The sequence below is a fragment of the Falco cherrug genome, chromosome 10 (genome assembly GCF_023634085.1).
Source record: "Falco cherrug isolate bFalChe1 chromosome 10, bFalChe1.pri, whole genome shotgun sequence".
Taxonomy (NCBI): domain Eukaryota; kingdom Metazoa; phylum Chordata; class Aves; order Falconiformes; family Falconidae; genus Falco; species Falco cherrug.
In genome coordinates this window covers 31836845-31860220 of record NC_073706.1, presented here as the reverse complement: position 1 = coordinate 31860220, position 23376 = coordinate 31836845, and the positions used below count along the sequence as shown (strand labels likewise).

The following is a 23376-nucleotide window of genomic DNA, read 5'->3' as shown; positions in this document are numbered from 1 at the left end:
CATGCAAAGTGATGTACCTGCCTTATGTCTTATTAAATGATGCATGCTCCTCTTCAACAAATACAGCAGTTAAATATCACACAGCTTAAGTATTTCTAATTAAAATATCTCCATGTGTCAGCATATTGGTAATGTATTATTTTAATCCATTTATTTTGTTTATGAAACAGTGACATATGTTTAGATTGTGAAATATATGAGCCTTAAAAATCACTTTATTGAAGAAAATTAATTTCTACAATGCTGTCTCAGTAATGTGTTCACTCACCCAGTCAGTCACTGGCAGGGCTGCCAGTCTTAATGTTGGTTAGACACAGTTTAACAGTTTTATCTGACATAACACTCTCGGATGTAGGCAATAATAATTTTTTCAAATGCAAAACCCACAGGGTTTTCCTTTTTTTTTTTTTTTTAAAGCACAATGAAGAATGTGGATGGGTAAATGTGAAAGAGATTTGGTGAGACCAATCAAAATTAAAACCAGCTAGTTACCTTTTCAAAGTTAGACACTGTAATTTGTTTGTCAGCGGGTAGATGTTTGGGTCAGCACTGTGAGTGAGTGACTGTCAGCGGGAATTCCTACAAGACAAGTAATTTCCCTCAATGTATTACTGACAGATTGCTCACTTCTTCGAATCACTAGAGAAAACAAACTTAATATTGTTACAGGCAGAGTTTCTGTCTTCATTAGCCTTATAGGATGATTTTATCTAGCATTCAAAGACTACTGAGCTCTAGGTGGGCATATTTTAACAGAATGTTCCTTATTATGATACAGTGAATAGTGGCCTAAATTAAGGGAATGGTGTGTGCAAATTTCAGTATATGGAAGTAGTAAATTAAATATTTTGGTCCTTTTCTTATGTAGAAATTTAGGTTGTAGCAGAGGAAGGAAAGAGGTTGAAAGAAGATTTTATTAGGTCTCTGAGAGACCAAGCAAGCCCTTTAATGAAAATAAAATTAAAAATGTGCCAACCTTGCAATACTTAGGAAAATTTAATTAAAATCAATGAAATAGTTACACTTGTGCCTTTCCCTACTTGAATGTTTATGTCTCTGTATATAATATCTGTGTTATCAAGTTGAATTATATCAGTGGCAGTATCAATGAAAATGATGTCATTGAGTCAATATTTTACCAGATGACCTCCTTTCTCTGCAGAATTTCTTAATACTCTATCTTCTCCTACTCCTCATCTTCAGCCCTGAATTATCTGGCAAAGAGATTTTCACCAGGAAAAGACAGCCCAACAAAGTTGAGGCTTTTTGCAGTAAAATAGCTGTTCTGGGGAAATTTTGGCCAGGAGGATTTTCCTAGCTCTCCCACCAATGGCAACCCTGATCAAAATGAGAGGGAGCCCCTCTATTCTTTTCAAGTTAGTAAAAATGGATAGAGAAAAAAACCCAAACCCATTAGCTAGAGTAATCAGCCTGGTACAGCAGCATTGCAGCTGCAAGACCCTTTTCTCACCCATTTAATGCCCTGCATCTCCAATGACTCCTTTAAACAGCATGTCTTTGTTACTCTCATTCTTGCTTAATGGAACGATGGCACATTATTTGATAAAAAATTTATAGGAATGTTTAAGAAAGAGACTGTTTCTATGGTCTGTAGCGATTCTAGTGCTTGTCTTGCATGTGGCAAGGCTAAGTCCAGTCCTGGGCTTGTTTCCCCCCATTGCACAAAGGGCGCTAGCCACCGGACTATCACCCAGTCTGGCCCAGTCTCTGCTTCTATTCCCTTCAGATGATCAGCTCCTCCTCCACCTTGGGGAGTGCTCCCACCCTGCGCCCACTCTCCTCTCCCAAGAGGGAAGGCTTTTCAGTTAGGCAGCTAGGGATCGGGCTGCTGGTGTGATTCCCATCTTCTGCACCTTTGGATCTCACCAAGCAGGACAGCTGCCTTCCAGGCCCATATGCTCTGTTCCAGGGAGAATTTACCATTAAGATCATAAATGGCTCAGACATAAATTCACTTATCAGGAAACTCGTATGTTTAAAACGATGTCATCCTTACAGCCTGGATTGCAGGTTTCCTGGGTCTCCTCAGTTTGTATCAAGGCAGAAGCTTGAGCCCAAGTGACTGGAGGAGGCTGAGCCACCAGCATCAACAAGATGCCTTAACCACTGGCTGCCCCTCACTGAAAGCCCAGGCTCTATTTTAAAAGAATTGTGCTTTCCAAAGCTCCCTCCCTGGGGTATGTATTCACTCAGAAGCCAGTAAGAAGCAAATAAGTTACTGCTGCATTTACTGACAGAGCACCAGAGGCACCAGTACTACAGAGTGCCATCAGGGGCTGAGCATGTTTTTTAAAGCTCTTTTAAAACTGTGGCATCCCCTTGGGGAATAGGCTGACTGTGAGGCATACTCTGAGCTGGCAGTTGGTCTCCTTCAAGCTTTCTAGAAATGTATATGGTATATGCCTTACAGGAATTAGCTGCAAGTGAATATGTTCCTGGAATTTTATTTTACTTCTGATAACTATAGAGTGAGCTGCTTAATTTGGATACAAATTACAGACATGAAGGATTTTTTTCCTGTGAAGGTGTTAACATATTTGGATGTTTAGGAACATGGCAGTGATCAGGTTAAAGACAAAAAGGCCTTTTAAGTCAGGTATATACACAAAGGAAAATAATACACTTCTATATCATCATTCCTTCCTGATTAATTTCTACAGAAAAAGAAAACTCACCTTTCATCTGAATTAAATGTTGTAAGAATAAGGATGGTTAGATGAGAGTTTCTAGGAATAGACATACACACACATGCATCCGTGCACATGCTCAAAGGAAGCAGAATTCTTTTAAATATGCATGGACTGGAAGGATATCATCACCTGCCTTATTTTGGAGGGGTTTTGATTATAAGACAGTGTTCCCTCCCACTGACCCAATTCAGAAAGAAAGGGAAATTCATAGAAGATGAGATAGAAGTCATCAAATCAGCGTGCAGATATTGCTATCACTGAGCAGAGTCATTTCAGATGACAAAATCGGAATGGTATTGCCTCCGACACCCTACTTGTCTAAGATGTATTCGGTTGTGAAGTTTTTAGGATCTGTATGATTCAGAAACTAGAAAAGTGTCCTAACTCGAAGAAAGTATTGGAATCACCTGCCTATTCTTAAGACCCTGCATGAAGGCTGTATATGTGTGGAGGCACAACAGAAGGCTTGCATATCTGTCCTGAAAAAAAGGGACTGGAGGGATGAGCATCTTAAGGAATAAAGGAAGGAAAACACAGCATGCTTACATGTCAGTATTGACGGATTATTCAAGACTTCAAGGAATCATTCACAAAATTGAGTGAAGTCAACACAATACAGCACGTATTTTGGTGTTGTGCATGAATTGCAGCAAATAGCTAAGCATGAGAACAAGTGAAGTAGTATTTCAGGTGTAGGAATAGTGAGAGTGTGTTGTCATGTCCACTGGCATTTTTGCAAGCGAAGTGAGAAACAAAAGAGGTGAAGCCTTTTCAAAGATGTTCCATCATTTGTCCTGCACACTAGCAACAGAACAAATCACCAGATTTAAGTAGTCTATAGCTTTGTTAAATATCACATCTGTGAACTCTCCACAGTAATTCACCCAGTACAGGCCACCTCTTCTGCTGCAGTCTTCAACACCATGGGGAGGGCTAAGATCAGGCCTCATAACTATTTAATCTGGTCCCAGCACTGTTGCTGAAATACCATCACACCTATTACAGTTCAGGAAGCATGGCAATCTTATGCCAAATTCACATTTACTTGTGTAAAATACACCAGTATACACTGAATTTGTAATAGTATGTTCCCAGTTACCTGGTTTTGAGGAGCAAATGTGAAATTTTTTTTAGATGTAATTTTTATAAGCCCATTTGAATATGTTTTGCATAATTTTGTGTGCACTTCCTTTAAGGAAATTAATTTTCCTTGAAGGTGCAGGAAAGTTCTAAATATATAGTAAAAGATCAGTGTGAGAGATCCGCTAAGCAGCCTGTAAAGCACAATTATTTCTAGTGCTTTAAAATACCCTAAACTGGGCTTGTTTTCTGCTTCACAAAGAAAACATTTCACTGTTTTCTGCATTTAAATATACATTTTAAATATGTTGACTTATCAGGTAACGCAGCAGGCTGAACAGGGACAAACCATTTTTAATGGTATGTTAATTGAATGGGATGCTAGAGATGCACCTGAGTGACTTTTTTCCCAGATGTGCCCCAGCTGACTGATAAAGCTTCTCCTGATCAGTAGAGCCAGTATATATTTATTATATCCCTGTCTTTTGTCCATTTTCGCTAGTGAAAATAATAGGATGGCTGTGGGCTACCACATGAACTGTCTGTGTCTCTTAGAAATGTAGGAAAACATTACAGCTTCAAACCCCAAGCAGCACTTTCAAAAATTCAGCTCTTAAAGGTAGAGCGGCCTTGGCATCTTCTCACAAGGTGGGGATTCAGGTGTGGGAGCTGTCACAGGTAGTTTACATGGGACTTGTCCTTTTTCCTGACTTGCACCCATTTATTATTTGGATGGTGTCCTGTGATTCTGTCATGGGAGCCTGTAGAAATTTACTTGTAATGTTTTTGCCTCTCAGTGTGGTTAGCAGCGTAGGTGAGCATTCAGTGTTCTTGTTCTGTACCTGTACAGTTCCACACAGGGAAATACTGCAGTTGTTATATTTGACAGTTTCTCCATCTGGATGATCAGATAGTGAATGAACCCACCAACTCATGCCAGTTCATAAGAAATATTTCTAGAGAAGATTTACTGCCACTTCTTTTTTCCTTGTCCTGATTTCTTTTTCACTTATGCCTCTTTTTTTTCCTGTCTGCCGCCAGGTTGACAAACCTAGAAGGTCTACACGAGAAGCAGCAATTGCACAACCACCTTCTGTCCTGAATTGATTTCATCCCCTGTAGAATTAGGAGAATAATTATGTTTTTAAACCCCTTCAACTAAGATTGTCTACATTACTAGCAATCCTACCAGTGACGTGGACATGCGCTTACTAGGAAACTCATTCATCAACTCATTTCACACAGCTCAACAAGCAGTTACTCATAATTGCTTGTAATCCTGCTGACATGAGCTTGAATGAAACTCCTGACTTCTCTCACAAAGCCCATCTATGTGTGAACATTTTTTTGAAATAAATATCTGAAATTCTGAAATGCAAAATTTGATAAGCTTTGATAGCTATCATCTGTTCAGCAAACTTACTGTAATTAATTGCTTTTCAATCATATAGTTTTATTTCCCTTACCACAGGGGTTCACTTTAAGCAGCTCCTTCTTTTTACAGTAGCTTTAGTCCAGAACACATTTCTACACATAAAGTGTGTGAAACTGAATTCATGAGTTAACTGCTTTTCATATAGACCTCTGAAGTTTGTTGTTAAAGATACTTTATATTAGCAGTAAGGAGTAAAAAACCGATTTTTAGAAGAGCTTCTAAAAGAATATCAGAAAACATTTTAAATTCTTTCTATGAATAATTTAATTTACAGTGTCACCAGAGAAGGTAATATTATGATAGCGTAAAGTGAATGAAAAAACTGCACTCTGATGCAACCATCAGCTTATGTTTTCATATTTTCCTGATAGACCTGATTATATTTTTATTTTAAATAAGTGCTGCTTCTTTGCTTTTCTTAGACACAGGAGAAGGAGTTTATAGTACTAAAGCCTTTTGTTTGCAGCTATCTTTGGAGCCATGCTTCCTGGTCCTTGCTTTCCTAGGTGAGCTTGTTACTCTGTTGACTTGGTGCTATCCACAATTTTGATGAGGTAGAATTTATAACAATGCCAACAGCAATTTCTAATAGAAGTGAACATAGGATAAAGATTTTTTTTCAACATTTCCTATCTTTTGTCAAATAACATTATCTACTCAAAATTACTTTTTCAAGCAAATGCAGTTCTACTTTGCTGTGAGTGGCTTTCTACCAAAGGTATTTAGGCTTAAATGAACTTATATATTATTTATCTGTTTACTTCTATATCAAATACATAATAGTTTTAAGCAGAGTGTGTCACAGTTATTTTGTGAAATCATAAAAGCAGTTAAAGATTTTTTGCCAATTTTCAAGCTGTGTAGTACAACATATAATCTGGGAGAATTACAAAGATAAATCTGTTGTGTTCTTCCCTGTGCATGGCAAATAACAGGAGAATTGTGATCGAGAAATAGCGTATCAGTAATCTGACAACATTAAATGAAGGAATGCAAAACTTTGTGCTTAAGAGAAAGATTTTATTGATGTTTCTGTTATCCTCCTGCAAAGGAAATGGCTGTACACATTTGATGACGTTTTTACATATTGTTGCATTCTGTTTTTTCTTGATATTTACAATATTTTCTTAAAATAGGAGGATTTATTAATGCTTACATTTTACCTTTAATAGGAGTAGTTTATGACTGTATTCAGATATACCTGGTTCAGACGCTGTAGTACTGCAGCACCAGCGTGTTCATTTCACAAGCAGCACAAAGAAGGTGGTGGTTGGTTCAGGTTCATAGAGGGTGTGTTTCAGTGGAAGGTCTGAGGGGTGCTTCCAAGTTTCTGGGTACAGGTGCTCACCCCATGCGGAGGCAGGACACAGTATATAGTCCCTCCTGCCTTCCATGCTCCTGTTTCCTGGCATGCAGAGGCAAGCCATGTCCCCAGGCTGGCCAGAGAAAAAAGTGAGCCATGAGGCTGCACTGTGAGAGTGCTCCTGCTCTGCAGGTGCAGAGGAAGACTCCTGGTTAAATACCTCTCATTAGGTCCTCTTCTTGAGCAAAAAATACAGCAAAAAAATGATGCACTCTCAGTTTGAGCTTTGATCTTGCTGTCATAAACAGCTCAAAGAATTTGCATGGTAGCATGCAACTATTCCATTATTGTTGCTAGCAAAAATACAAGAGAATAGATACATGAAGTGAAAGAGATGAGAACAGTTAGCATTCCTTTATTCTTTGTCAGAACTTAATCTGGATTAACTAAAATGCTTGCTGGTTTTGTCATGCCTCAAGATAAACTGTCGCTATTTACATATTCCTATCTTTTAGATAAAAGGTGCTTATTGTTTTAGAACTCCGGAGTCACTATCTATAGGAAATTATAAATATGTAATAGATGACTAAGTTCACCTCATTTTGAAGTGCTTTGTGTAAAAAGCAGTTGTTACAACAGTAACTAGGGATTTGTGTTTCATACTTCTGTGCTTTTTCTTCTTTTGTCCTTTTCTTGCACCATAAAGGATTAAGCCAGGGTAAAATCAGTGAGGTGAGGAGCTAAGGTGTTGTGACCTTTTCCTCCATGAGAAGAGAAAACGCTAAGTATATATTGTGTAGGAAGGTGAGGGGGTTTAATTATCACATTGTCCTTCCTGCTGTTTGTCTAGACTTTTAGTCTGGAGAGCTCCATTTGAGACAGCAAATGATCAAGCTCCAGTTTTGGGGTTCCAAGCATTTAATGTTAATTTTTGTGTCTGCAGAGAGTTTTTTAGTGATAAGTATAAGGAGCTATGCAACTGCAGTATTTCACTCCCACCCTCATTCAATTCCCTACTTTGTGTGGCAGTCTCAGTGTATTCAGCAGGTTGTACGCCAGCAGATGAAACAGATGTTTAGGCCATACTGGAATGGAGCGGCATGCTGCATCAGGACCTGGATATTCCTCTTGACATCTGGATGCTGCTGGGCTGGGAAGCCTGCCTTAGGCCAGGAGGCTGCAGGAGCCTTGTGGCAGTAAACATAGGGTCCTTGCTGCTCTTTAAGTGATTAGTGCACTGAAGCAGCAATAATGCTGAATTATCGCTTGGTTGCGTTCTTCTAAGGAATCTTGGGACAAAGGGATAGTCAAGGAGGAGTATTTACAGTAAAGTCATGTTCAGAAAGACAAGACTAATTACCATGTATTAAAAAGCTTTCTTTCAACTAATTTAATAGTAAAATTTTTATGAATACTTTAGGAAACTTTTTACAAAGCAGGAAACAAATAGATTACAGAAAAACCTCCTTTTCTCATTTAAAATCATTAAGATAAAAAAAGACAATTTCAGCTACTTTCCAATTTCATGGTCTGGTCAAATTGTATGGAAAAGACAACAAAATGTGACTGAAGACATGAAATTGAAGGTATACTAATGTTCATGCCTACTAGAGACAAAAATATGAACTTCTAATAGCTGCAGGGAAGAATATTAGGTATGGAAGCTGTCTGACTTATGCATTGATTCTTTATAGTTTCACTTTATCAAGTTGGAAATTGTGCTGTATGTGCTGCTACGGCCTAAATTGTCTGCTGCAGCACTTTCCTTTATGATGTGTGTTATTTAAGCACAATAGACATGGCATATTGCATGGAAATAGGTGTTTAATATTTTGTGAGTACTAGCTGTGGCACAAAATAGCATTTAGCATGGATTCTGCCCCCCTGCCCCTTAAAATTTTCATCATGAAGACCAATGTGTTTAAATGAGGGCCCTCCCAAACAGATTACAGCTTTGGAGAGCATGAGCTAATATTTTGAAGAAGACCAGTTTGTTGCTCTCATTTAACCTCCAGTATTCTAAAGGGGTTATATTTAATTAACACTGGCTAAAGGGCTGACCTGAGAGGCAACCAAAAGTGATTGAACTGCATTTTCAGATCCAGGCTGTAATCTGTTGGGAGAGGAATAATAATAATAATAAAAAAAATTAGAAAGCACCATTTACTGGAATTCTTTCTAACTAAGCTGTATTTCAATGGGCCATTTAATGCTCAGATGGACAAAGGTATTACTTCAGTCATTGAATTGTATCAAACTCTTTCTCAGAGGCCCAGTTTAAAAACTCTACAGGAAAAGTGGCTTAGCATTATATTCTCAGCAGACCAACACTCAGTCTGTTTGGAAAGGGGAAAAAAAAAAAAAAAAAAAAAAAAAAAAAGAGTGAAATGAGGTGAGACACAACCACCAAGTCAGTGAGGATTTGTGCTTCTCCCTGCAGTCAGTGGCTTCACAAGGGAATTGCGCTTCAGAAAGCAAGAGCTCCATATACACTGCAGAAGGCTTGCAATTTTTAAATTTATTTATATATATATTTTCTTTTTTTTTTTTAGTGGCTGTTACTCTGTCCTCCCTGGTCAGCCTTTCAGCCTCCCTTTTATTCTTTTCTGACATGGTAGAAATATAGTTTTGTCTCTGAGGGGCTTAGGACCAGTACTTGCACTTCACGGGGTTAGATTTTTGACTCGGTCACATCGGAAGAAATAGGAAGTCTCATTTAAATATCAGAGACTCTGACACTTGTGAGCTGAGTAGTTATTTTATTTCAATAGAGCCAGTGTTACATGTATTTTATGATGATATAAGATACCCAATGTACTGTCTGAACTTAATTGTATAAAATAAAATTTCAGGATACATTTTTTAATGCGTTTTTTTTTTTTGCAGAGAGTAAACTTCTCTGTCACAATTTTGATGCCATCTCATTAAAAATTCCCAGCAGCCTCATAGGGTGATAGGGTGACATTTTATCTTTGAAACTTGTCAAGGTGCAGTAAAACTAATAAACCAATGGCTTTACTTCCTAAGGGGAAACAAATACAATATTACAGAGGCAACTGCCAGGTGCCAAATTAGATACATTGTCTTAGCTACTTGAAGTGATTGATAATTTATTTGAGATCTAAGCATTCTTTCTTGGCTTTGCCCACAGCTTTACAGTAAGCAGGGTGTGAACAGGCAGTTGCTGAGAGATTGTATTTAATTGTCATAAATCAATGAAATCAAAGCCATTTGATTTCTAAGGGGCACGATCTCAGGAACAATGTCTAAATGAGGGTTGCTGCATTTAGGCAACAAAGCAGAGCGAGCTTTTTGATGGCCGTTTCTACTTCATTATGTCAAAGCAGGATGAGGTCAAAAGAATGAGAAATACAGTTTGCAAACACAACAGAAATGATCTTAAGAGCACCTTAATGCACATGTGCCTGAAGGCAAGTTAGTTCTTGATTGCACTGGTGCATATATTTTAGCTCTGTAGCATTTCTCCAAATTCACATGACTCTAGCTGAGAGAGACTTTGGGATTTGATGTGCATGCTGTCAGGCCATGATGATAAACAGGTGGAGGATCGGGAACAGAGAGTGAGTAAGTCTCTAAACATGGGTCTTGCTGCAGGTATCTTCTCATTCCACTTTTTTTAGCTTGTTTGTTTTGGGTGGGTTTTTTTTGCCATAGCATCAGCATGAGCCTTGGGGCCAGAATGTATTATCTATAATCCCTTTATTTAAGAATAAGCAATGTTAATAACATGTAAAGAAAATTAAGTCAAATGGTAATTCCATCTTCGGTTTACGTTTCCCATTACATTAAAAATTTAAGTAGGTATTTTATAGCTGACAGTACTTATTCAGCCTCTCCCAATACAAGCCTGTACCATGATGAATAAAGCCAAACTGAAAATAATAGTGCAGGAAACCATAGCATGCAAGAATAAGTCAAGGACAGAAAGATCTATCATTTCTTCAGAACACATGCCAATGCAATCATTTAGTCCATTCATATTTTGAGCAGGACCTATTTTATATGTGCTGTGGGACTCTATCAAGTAATGAAAGTTCATTTCTCCAAAAGATGAGGCAAGAAATGAAAATCTATGAAGAACAGATATGGTTTTGCTAATTATTTTCCCCAACAGAAGTCTGGATCTTTGTCACTGAGTTATTTAACAGATCCTCTTAACATCTGTCCAGCAGACTGTGGACTTTATTAGCAGACAAGAGACCCACCAGATTTAGAGCCTGCTGGGTGCGTCTTCATCTTCACAGCTGTGGATTAACTCAGACTTTCCAGAAGAGGACAACCATATGGGATAATTGGTGTCATTGGGTAGCTAAAAAAAAATACGAAGAAACAAATGTCGTCCAAACACAATTCACTGTTTTTACAGCCACAATTACTAGTCTGTTTAAGAAATAAGAAAGGCAGCATTACACTAAAAAAAGAAAACCTATTCATATCTGTGTGGGAACCTAATCAGGCTCTTGTTTCCAATGACGATGGCTCCACAGTCGCACCAGGTCTGCGACAAGAATGCTCCTTTTGTGTGCCGATAATGTGGAAGCGATAAAATTTCCTATAAGAGACATATGTGTTTACATCATGAGATGTGTTATTTGACAAAACGCTTTGTTCTCTGCATATTTTCCACGCAGAGTTTCATGCTGGGTTGTTTTGCTGGAAAGCTTTGATTAGCTAGAATTAGTTGCTGAAGTAAAATAGACACTTTTGTTTTATGAGTCCTCTTGCTGAGCTGTAAATTATAGTAAAACATATAAGGAGTGACAGAAAGAAGTGCTGATTTGAACCTCTGACCCATGATCGGCATAAAAACATAAGATAACTCTTTCAAAGGACTACTGAGAGCCATAAATATTCCATGGTCCACTTAAAGTTAGGCCCTTTTAACAAAATAAAGCTGTTATTTTGCAGTACTGCAACAATACAAGCTGCAGTATCTAAAATGTGTGGAGATTCTTTTATTTTCGGTGTGGGTTGGCCATTATCCACAGCAGGGCAATAGAAGGGATGAGAGTAATTTTTCTTTTTCTGAATGAGTACAATGTATTTCTGGTCAGTAAAAGGAGTTGGAACCAGCAGACACTCAGTGGTGAAATGAGGTATCTGTTACTCTGCAGCTTGAGCGAGAAGCAAAACAGGCATGTGTACCTCCTAAGGAGACAGGAATTGAGTGGAATTTAGGGCCACATAAAAATTTCCCTAGACAATATATAGAAGAGCAACTGAACAGACACTGAAATTACTGGTGGTAATAGTTCAAAAAACCTGAAGTGAATGCATATGAATAACTGGTAAAATCATTCTTTTAGCTAAGAAAGAATTCTTTTCAGTAGACGCACACCTGAAGCTATAGGGAAAACTGAAGTCTTCTAACTCCATCTCTAACTACAAAATGTATTATTTGTATTTTCACAAACACAGTTCGTTTGTTTGCACATATTGGGCTTTAAGAAATCCGAAAGCACATTAGCTAGCAAGTGCATAAATAATCACTGCAACAATCCTTGTTATTATGACATTAGTTATGATAATTCATTAGCTGCCTGCTCGTGTTACACCTGAATGCCTTTTTGCAAAGGTATTTGGTACATTATTATAAGAAGTAGAGGCTATTAACACTCTGTAACAATGAGCAGACTTTGCACCAGGGTGATATATAGGTGTTTAAAATCAGAATGTTATGTCCACTGTGGATAGGTTAGGCATGTACAAACAGGGGAAAGAAAAGAATGATGACACTTGGATTCTGTATAGGAAAAGATGTATTTGCAGTGTACTGTTACTTATTATGTACCATATTTCTAAATTAAACACTTTCCCCCGAATTGTTACTCCATCTTCATGTAGCTGTGCTTGATTGATGCCATTTCAGATATACCCATGTAAAACCAAATAGTTCTCAGTTATTTAGCAAAAACCTGTCAGTTAAGTTAATGTTGCATACTTGGTCCTTGATAGTAGGCTATTATTACTAAAATCAGAGGAGGGTCTGGTCCACAGTACTAGCAAATCTGTAAAACTTACCTTATTTTCATTTGTTATTACTTTTCTTAGAACAAACTGATAGAACGCTACTGACACATCCAAATTTCATCAGAACAAATTTATAACATATCTTGTTTTAGCAGGTAGTGCCTGCAGAATTATATTGTAAAACAAAAGAAAACGTACACTTTTAGCATAAGACATACTATCTATTAATTTGAAGGGATCTTGATTTCATCAGGAAAAGCTTTGATTTTTCAAAGTTTTAGATTTTTAAATTGAAGTAAGTGTTGCTTTCATGTGTATGTACATTTCCTTTAACAATTTTGTATGCACCTTTCCTCCTCTTTCCCCTTATCCTCCTTTTCCTTTTGTGTGGAGAGCACAGCTAGAACACAGATGCTGAGCTGTGGAAGGTGTTTTTCTGGTGATGGCATCTGGCTTCTTGGCAGACTCCACAGGCAGTAGCTGCCTTCGAGTTGCCCCTGGGTTTGTCACATGGTTAAGCTGCTGATGAGTTACTCTAGGCTGTCTTGTGTTTCTGGATGTCGTTTTCTGTTAACCTACCTCTCACTCTAAGGATCTGCATAAAACCCATCTTAAAACAAAAAGAAAAATAACCACATGCTTTTTTGTAAGAATATATATATATTCTTATATATATAAGCCAATAACTCCATTTCTTATCTTGGTGCTAAGTAGAGGTCTCAACTGCAGTGTTAGTCACTGAGCATATTTGTTGCAAAAGACATGCCATTATAAAAAAAATACATTGATATACAACAATAGGAAGGAATAAGTGCAATTAATGTTTCTTTAGAAACAGTTCTTGCACTAAGATGTGTGTGAAATTTTTGAGTAGGACATTTATGCTTCTGCACTGCTTTTTGAAAAGGTTACCATGCCTGAACTGCTGAAGGCTATACCAGTGACATCGGGCTCAGGTCAGCACTTAACCTTACTTTCCACAGTTGCTATCTATGATACCCAAAAGCATGGGTTTGAGCGCTAATCCATTCTTTCTCCAAACAGAAGAAAAACTTTTTCAAACAAAGTCTCTGTTTCCTTTAATCTGTTCAGCATCAAGCTTATTTTAAGCACCTTTAACCAATAATAAGAAATAAGCAGTCCCACCAACAGTGGCTTTTATTTTGGGTAGGTTCTTTTCAGAAATGTGCACTGGAAATAGTAAAGATGTTACTGGTTTCAGTGAGCTTGCAAAAGCCCTTTGTGATCAGACATTTCTAAGTATTATTATTGCATGTTACATATTCGAAAGGAAAATTTTGGAATTATATATTTGCAACACTATGTACTAAATATACTACAGAAAAAAATAACTGCATTACCTCTTGTAGTGCAGGATTTCAATAGCACTTGCAGTCACTCCTTAGAGTTTTTCATCTTTAGAAACCAAATTACTCATTGTCTAAATAGCTGAACTTTCATCTCTATAAATAAGATATTTCAGCTTTGCACAATTTGTTTAAAATGCTGACAAATAAGGATTCTCACTTGATTCTCAGTAGTTTTATTGTTCGGTTTCATTTACTGTAGCAAATGTATTTGTTGAAGATGTGGCATAGGACTTGCATTTTTAGTAATGGAAGACTTTAGAATTAATTAGGGTCCATAAAAATTATCATTTGTTTCTGAGAAAAAAAAATAATCTAGCACCTTTGGAGAAATAATGTACAAATACAGGAAAAGGAGAAGGTTTTTACATTCTGGCCATAAATCTTAGTAAAACAAAATGAAAGGGTAAATGTTTCTAGAGCAGATTCCTTCCTTCTGGAATCAAGCCACCTTCTACTGAATTTCTTTGTGGGGCATCTTCCAAGTACATCCATTGCAATTCATCATGCTAGGCCAGCCCTCATCACATGCACTTTGATTATTTGCTACACTGAGTATCTCAACGCTCTCTTTCTTATCTCCATGTGTCACATATGGCTTTGCTATAGTTTCTTCAGAATTGTGCTGCAAAAATAATGTCTGAATTGTATCGCCACTGTTGTGACCAAATTCTTCCTCACCAGCACAGCCAGTTGAAATGTCTTCAGACCTTGCCTTTATCTTCTCATATATACAAGTGCAACTGCTCTCTCATTTCCTCCCTGGACCCATACATCTGAACTTCCTCTCTCCTATGCAGCAGCTGATCACTTTCTCTTTATTGAAATATCTTCTCTAAACAAACTTTTTTCATAAGTCCCGTCATCGACAAGCCACTGATAAGAATGTTACGATTATCATAGTTCTGTTAGGTGGTAAACCAGCCTGTCACAAAGTTAACAAGTTGTTGTCAGTGCAGATCTCCCTGACCTGTGTTGATTTAAGGCCTGTTCTATTTTCCTCATCATGTGTTACATCTGTAAAATTTGATCCTCAAAATTCTTCACCTTTATTAATTCCTTTAGATACAGCCTAAGAGGCAAGTGTCAGCATTTCTGCTGTAAAAAAAGGAAGCAGCTGGTGCCTGGAAAGCTTTGCGCTGTGCTTATTTGCTGTGCTCCATGTCATGTGGCGGGAGCATGCGTCTAGGAATGTCACAGGCCTACATGGAAGCAAGAAGTCATACGGGCAAGGGACCTGAGCTAGTGAAAGAGTTTTGATTATTGAAAGTTATTGGAAAACTATAGAAAAAGTGTTGAAACCTCTGAAAGGGATGCATAAGACAAAGGCCTTTGTCCTCTGGCGTGGCATTAATGAACCCTGGCAGCAAAGGCAGTTATGCTTCTGTACTGTGAAAATATCTTGCAAAGGCATCGTGAAACTTGGATGGCATTAAGAAAAGTTTTAACATTTGGATCAGTCAAGGTGCTCTATTATTAGTTTATAGGGTTTTTGACAAATTTTAAATCGTGGATGATACTTTATATAAAAAGGGTGAAAATGGAAATAATTCATCAAATGCCATAGGCAATTTCTGAAGCAGAAAATACCACCACCCCTGGATTATTATTTTTGTTAGTTATTCAGTTCTTCTTGGATGGTAGCTCTAAGCTATAGCAAAGGCTTAGTATGATTTCTGCTGTTTCCAGGCAAAAAAATCAGTATGCACTTGTGCATTGCTGTGCACATGCTGAGTACAGCGCTTTCCCACTCATCTGCCATTTTTGTTAGGTAGATGAACATCATTCAGACTCATAGTGACCTCCAGCTTCCATAAATTCCCCTCAGGTTTTTAGTTGATTACAGGTGGAATAAGATTTCAGTAACAACTGCTTAAGTCCATAAGCCTGGAAGTTCACAGGTGCCTAAATGTGAGACTTGCCAGTGCCTTGAGACTTGCAGCATTGCAGAATCCCACTCTTGTGTCAGATCACGACATTAGAAGAAAACTGGCTCTGCAAACTGTAAAACTACATCCTTACTCACGTCCCTTAAGTGAGCTGGTTTTCAAAATTGTTTTCAATTTCAGGAGCACTCAGTAATTCAAAAGCAGCACTACTTATCTTTAGATGCTGGGAACTGAATTGTAAGAATCTAATTTAGTGACCTTTTAAAAAAACTAAAGAACAGGGTATATATTTTTAAGGCTCCTTAAAACAATCATGAATACTTGATGGTTTTGAATATCTAATTTGTAATGAAGAGCCTTCTGAGTCAGTGGCTGGCATGAGGGTTATGAAATGCTCTTTATGTGCTAGGTTAATGTTTTTAGTCACTATTCAATAGTCAGTAGGTTAGAATTTCAACAGAAAAGATTGCATTGAAACTTTTGCTTTTGAGCATTAAAAGTTAACAATGCAATGTTTGGGTTTCCCCCCTCCTCCCCTCCTTAATATTGCAAATAAAAGCCTCACAACCTGACCATCTCAATGTGAGGTCCTAAATTGCTGTTTCAAGCCACAACAGTGGTAATTGCAAAAATATCCATTTCATCCCTGCAACGGCAGTGTGCACATATCTTTCCCGACTGGCTAGCTCCCTATGCAAACTGGTGTTTAGAAGTTGTACAGCCTTCCAATCCACACAGCACTGTCGCTAGCGCTAGTGCAAATTCTTGCAAGATTTGCACTTGTTTGTGGAGCAGCTTTGTTGTAAGCAAACCAGAAAGCTAATTAGTGTTTCGTATTTTTACATTTGCTTTTATGGAGTAAAAGAATTTATAGAAATGCTACCCTAAAGCCAGTACTATGACCTTGGAGTAACCCAGTGGTGAATTATATATACACATATATAAATGACAAGATTTCTTTCATTATCTGTGACCCTTTAGAAACATTTCATCCTCACACTACTTGCTAATACCACCCTCCACACACTGGAAGGGGAGTGGTGTATAATTCTAATTTTATTCTGCTTTTAATGTTTGTATTTCCAAAATCAAATGGTTTTCTAGGCAGTCACTGTAACGGCCCGCTTGGTTTTTGCTGCTCTCTCTGTGACGCTTGAAAGTGCTGTGGACGTTCCGGTTGCCTGTCCTACTGGGGCTGAGGTGCCAGGTCACCCACCAGCCCTTCTCAGGCTGCTGGCATATGTCCCTCTCTTCTTGGTGGTCTTGAGATATCTGCTCATGACACAGCTACACCATGGCTGCAGCTTCTGGACATGATAAATGCACTTTTGCTTCCTTGTAATGGCTAACTGGGCTACAAATCCCATTAGCCATGTGTGTCCAGCCGGCAGGCTGTGGGGGTGCTTCTGTGAGGAGAGGTGGTGGCTGTGAGGAGAGGTGGTGGTCATGGGGAGGGGCAGTGGTCATGAGGAGAGGTGGTGGCTGTGAGAAGAGGCTGTGTCTGTGAGGTGGTGGCTGTGAGGAGAGGTGGTGGCTGTGAGGCTAGTCTGTGGCTGTGAGGAGAGGGTGGTCATGAGAAGAGGCGGTGGCTGTGAGGAGAGGCCATGTCTGTGAGGAGAGGGTGGTCGTGAGGAGAAGTGGCCGCTGTGAGGAGAGGCAGTGGCTGTGAGGAGAGGCAGTGGCTGTGAGGAGAGGTGACAGCCGTGAGGAGAGGTGGCTGCTGTGAGGAGAGGTGGTGGTCGTGGGGAGAGGCAGTGGCTGTGAGGAGAGGTGACAGCCGTGAGGAGAGGTGGCTGCTGTGAGGAGAGGCAGCCACTGTGGGGAGAGGTGGTGGTCATGAGGAGAGGCAGCAGCCATGAGGAGAGGCCCGGGGTTGCCCTGTGCTGGCCCCGGGCAGCCCCAGCTGGTCCCTCAGTGGCCCTACCACAGGGCAAGCAAAGCCACCAGCCAGGCTGGTGGCACCCCAGGAATACGCACTCTGGAAAGGGCACAAGGCTGCACCAGCAGTGAAAAGCGAGGTACAAAACATGAGGGACAGCGCTGCCAGCAGCCAGGCTGGAGTGGGAGAAGATAGAGGTGACAGGAATGGCGTGAAGCCAAGCCTGGTAAAATGGCAGGGATAGGGGATTTTAGTCTTCATCTGTCTCTTACCATCCAGCTCTATTGTAATTGACAATAAATTAAATTAATTTTCCCCAAACCAAGTCTGTTTTGCCCATGTCGGTAACTGGTAAGTGATCTCCCTGTCTTTATCTCAACCTGTGAGCTTTTCCATGTTATTTTCTCCCCAATCCTGTTGAGGGGGTGGCAGAGAGGGGCTGGCAGCAGCCTGGGTTAACCCATCACACTGTGCTGCTTGCCATCAGTGTCAACTTTTATCCTTTAAGAAAGACTGAATATTGTAGAAAGAATGACTCATACCCCACCTTTGCCCTGATGGCTTACCTGAGAAGGGAGAAGAAAATTCTTTTGAACTTTACTTGATAAACCTGCTTTTGTTTTTACATAGAATTCATTTCCTGCTCTTGAAAATGCAATACACACTATATTATGTACTAAAGTTTTAGTCTACTTTTAGTAAAATCTAAGTCATCTCCCCCAGATATCTGAAGTAGATGTTAAGTTGGTTCCTAATGTTAAAAAAAAAAAAACAAAAAAACCAAAACAAAAAACACCCAACACCCCCCCCAAACCAACAAAAAACCTTATTTTAATAGAGAAAGTACAGAACACTGAGAAAGCCATTATAAACTTTGGGTTCTGTCTCTAAATTGTAATCAAGTTTATTGTATCATCTTGTTCATAGTATGGTGACTATTTCTGAGCCGAGAATGTGCAGGCTTTCAGAACTTTGTGAAATGTGCTTCTTACTCTCATATAAGCAGAACATCCTATTAAGCAAGCATAGCTCGAACTGAAGAATATGCTAAAAGGGATAAGATCCCAGTAGTAGGGAAACCCCCTTCCCACTTACTACTGTATACAATGCTTCATTTTCAGTATCCAGGACATCACCAAAAGCTGGGACTTTTTTCTATTTTCAATTGTTCTAGTTTTCTAGTGCAGAAAAAAATAATACCTTAGCCAAAATATTTAAACACTGTTGATTGCCAAATATTAATTTGTGATCCTTTTGTAGCCCCTGTGTGGTGCTGAAAAGGGTGGCAGGAAACAAACAAAGAATCAAAAAAGTTTTCATTTGTCACCCAGAGTTCTGACTCTGCCCCTCCTTTACACGTTTGTCTAGCCACTGAGTCACTGAGCTTATAGTATTGTGTAACTTTCATTTCTGTGGAGGCTTGTTATATTAGAGAAATTGTTCCAAAGAAAGCAACAATTATGACATAAGCACATCTGGCTCTTGCAAATTATTCTTTATTAAGCTTTCATTTAATTACATGTGCTGAAAGGTCTGCTTTTGATTACTGTAATTTTTTTTATTTGTCCATCTGAATGATAGTAATGTTGGAAATTACATACAAACCACCTGGCTTTTTTCTGACTAATAAGGCAAAGTTTATATAGATCTATATGTAGAAGAGGGATTAGGATCTTCCCTGTTTATGGTAGAAGAATTATGGCTGATGCTAATTCAAGGTGAGGGTTTAAATTTGGTCACTGGAAGGAAATTAAACCTATTTGGGTTTTTTCAGTAAATATTTTATATTGGTAGGAATAGCTTATTTTAATACACAAATGTTTTATTATGTTTCAGTTAAAATTTTTAAAAAGTTCCATGAGGGTGTTTTTGGATTTTCATCACTACATACAGGAAATTTTAAGGCCTACTTTCCTTATTAGCATTTATAGAAGTTACAACAATCACCATACAGCAAGATGGAGACATGCCCTGTCATCTATTTTAACTTCCATTGCTGTATAGAGAAGATGCAACATTGCCTTTTGGTAGCAAACCATTCCTATGTCAGCTGCCAGCAGAGGTTCTGGAGTTGGTGGATAATTTCTGGGTAAGAACAGAAAGACCTGAAGTATTTTTTCGTTTCTGACAGGGGTTTATACCTCCTTTTCATAAACAGCCTTATAACTTTGCCAATTTTGTTTTTAGTATTAGGGCACAGAATAACCTTTTGCTCATTACCATGACCATCATTAGCAAGAAGGAAAAAACCCCAACAAAACAGCTAAAAGTCAAATTAAGAAAAAAGATACTGGGGCGTGGAGTTTTCCAGTAATTTTTTTTTTCTTTTACAAGAAGGGAAAAGCCCCTAACAAGAAGGGAAAAAACACAGACAAGAAAGTGCTGAAAAAAAAAAATATCTGTTTCTTTTAAGGGAAGAAATAGCAGAGCAATAAAAAGTATGTACATTTACAGCTTCGTTTCTTAGGAATTTTGCAAGAATATATTATATATCTTCTTGTCTTCCAGCAACTGTATGCAGCTCAGCTGGCAAGCATGCAAGTTTCTCCTGGAGCCAAAATGCCATCTACTCCACAGCCACCAAATACAACGGGGGCACTCTCACCCACTGGAATGAAAAATGAGAAGAGAGGGACCAGCCCGGTAACTCAAGTTAAGGTATTTTTCAGTAAAGAAAAAGTGGTATCTGAAAAGGGCAGTGAGATTACATGGTCTATTTAATTGTTTTACAATTGGAAGTTGAACCATGTGAAAGTTCTTCAATATTAAAATGAAATTTTCAGGTTTAGTACTCTATTATCAGCATACAGAAGAGAAGAGAGCATTTACTTCTTGCTTCCAAAAATGCTAGGCATCCCTCTTGCTACCACAGGCAGCACAACAGATTCATCAGTAAAATGTGATATTTTCAAGGTTATTTTTTAAGCTAGTCATGTGCATAAACGGTGTCCATTGTTTCCTATTGAATTTTTGAGTATCTTAAAATGTGGTGCAAGCTTTCATTGTTAGGGTGAGAGAGAGTCTGTAGATTTTCTAATTATTTTACAAATCTCTAGTTGTACTTATTCAACAATTTTGGAAAAACCTCACATAAAAATAAGATGTAAGTCAGGACTCGAGGGAAATATTGTGTCACTGCAGATTGATTTGACTTTTGCTGATTTCACACAGCTGCTGACAACCGAGCTGCTCCTTGTTGGTTTTGCGCCATTGCTGAATGCTTGTGCCTGCTTATTCTCACTTGCTTGGAACGAGGCAGCTACAACATGGCATTTGCCAGCAGCTTGAAATGAACATCGTGCACCCCGTGAAATCTGTGGTGCAGCTCATACCTTTGGGTGGAACTGGCTGGCTTTTATTGCTGTGTTCTCCTACAGTTGTTCTGAATTTCATAAGACCAAATATGCTCAGAAGCAACTTAATTCAGACTGTTAAAAAACACCAACGTTTAGATGTTTTACCAAGTTGAATGATAGCACTATAAAAGCAGAACTATTAAACTAGATCTAAAGAAGGCACAGAGTGACTGTGGAGAGAGAGAGAAAACGCACTTTTTTGCTAGCTGCTAACACCTTACAGGGACACAGTCCTTAGCCTTGAATCAGCCTGGGAAGATATTACTCGCGTGCGGTGAGGGTTTCTTTTTTATTATTATTTTTTGACATGAGAGTAAAATATCATTCTTTTTTTTCATTATCATCAATCATCATGGTAAAGTGTGGGTGAGTAGATATTTCTGCCTGGGCTGATAAATTTCTATGACACTTTTTTGCTACGCTGAGAGTACTAATAAATAAAAACTATTCCATTATGGCCAGATCTAACATTTATTTAGCAAGGCGTTCACTTTACTTAACTGTGGATGTGTATTAGTCCAATATTTTACCTCTTGTAATCCAATGCCAGGCTTGAAAGCAGTCAGTGAAATTTACCACATATGCAGAGTTTGTTATGGTCAATACAGAAGCCACCAAAAGCAAAGCCCAACTGTTTCAGCAAGTTGCCATAGTCTAGTGATACCTAACACCAATGATTTATGGTATTGAGAATATACTACTGACTACTTTAATGTGAAAAAGTAATTTCATGAGTGAGCCAAATGGATCTACACCAAACCAAACCTTTACTATATGAGTAAAATTTTCCCTGGTTAAATTCAAGCACATATCTCCTTGAACCAAGGCCAATACCATTCCAGCTTTGTGGCCAGCTGAGTCCTATTACAGAGTTGACCACATGCAAATTCTTGGGGGTTTCCCTACATAATTTAACTTGAATGGACTGAAATATATGTTAATAAAAGAGAAGCCTTTTTATTGTTGTTTTTATTAAGCACGCTATTGCATTGAAAATATTAAAGATAAACACTGCTTTGTGTGGACAAATACCAATGGCTAATGAAGAAATTAATTATTAGTATATAAACAGTACCTATACGCAAATTTTTATCTTTATGAGACATGACAGTTTTGGTGGTCATATGTTGCTTAACAAATCCTCTATATTTTCTCTTTTTTTAAACAGTTGTTTGTATTAACTACATGCATTATTTATAGAACTAATGGAATTCTTTTACAGGAGTCTGATCTTTCAAAAGTAATGATAGGGGCTTTTTAAGTCAGTGACCAGAATGTTTTCCAGCTTTTCGATTGCCTCGCTGAAATGAGAATGCTGTCTATGAAGTGCAAACAAACAGGTTCTGGCAGTGTTTAGTTTTTTTTCACGATTGTATCAGTACTAGGCAGAAAATTATTTGGAAATTGCACATAGTAGTATAGATACATTATGTGTACACGCTCACAGTACCTAGTCTGGCAAACTTCATAGTCTGAAAGGGACTCTGAACTCTTAAAGAAATTTATTGAAGCCACTTTATATCCGTGTAAGGAAACAGCTTGCATATAAACATGGGCACAAAGCATAAGAATGGACTATGCCCCTTATACCTTTGGGTTTCTGCTTTCACTTGGACTCTGACCAGGTGTGGACATTTGTGCACACTGCAAGGTCAAGAAGAACAAAAATGTCATGCACTTTTAAGGAAATAGTTTAAAACCGGAGGTATGATGGCATTATAAATACCTGTTTGTTACATTTTCCTGTTTAATGCATTTTGTATGATCAAATGTATGTTGCTAAATCACTGCTTGACAGTAAGGAGAACAGAAAAGATGAGATAATGTAGCGTATTATTGTCTTCTGACATGTATTGCTAAGCTTTGAAGTGATCAGTGCAGTGTTTTAAAATATGGACGATATTCTAGCCTAATTCTGCTTTGGGCATATTTTAAGTATGTCTTACTGGGCTTTTTAATTACAGAAAATCAGTTTCACAATTTTCCAAATGCTCTGTCTTGCTTAACATATTAATCAAATGGAACAAGCTCAAAGAATGGGAAGAGGGTTGCGTTGTTGATATCCTGATCAAAGAGATTAATTGCTTGGATGAGTCTTATTCTAAAAGTTAAGATATTTCTTAGATGGACTTATTCTCCTATAGCATTGAAAAAAGAGATATATGTCAGAGAAAATTTCTTTCATAATTGCCTATGAGAAGTATCAAAATATATAAAAGTGCTGATATGAGATTTACATACCCTTAAAAAACATTCCTTCTCTGTATACAAATAAACATACAGATACATTAAAGGTTGAGTGCAGCAGAAATAACTACAGGATACAGAAATAATACAGAAGAATCAAACAAGAAGCAGAATACCA

General features: G+C 38.2%; 1 protein-coding gene across 13 annotated transcripts in view; it reads left to right on the top strand.

Moving 5' to 3' along the window:
- The window catches only part of SOX6 (SRY-box transcription factor 6), a 375823-nt gene that overhangs the window by 287008 nt on the left and 65439 nt on the right, over positions 1-23376 (top strand). For all 13 annotated transcript variants that reach the window (XM_055722486.1, XM_055722487.1, XM_055722488.1 and 10 more), the window contains one exon: positions 20164-20313. In XM_055722486.1, coding sequence (XP_055578461.1) covers positions 20164-20313 — 150 coding nt within the window. The remainder of the gene's footprint in view (positions 1-20163; positions 20314-23376) is intronic.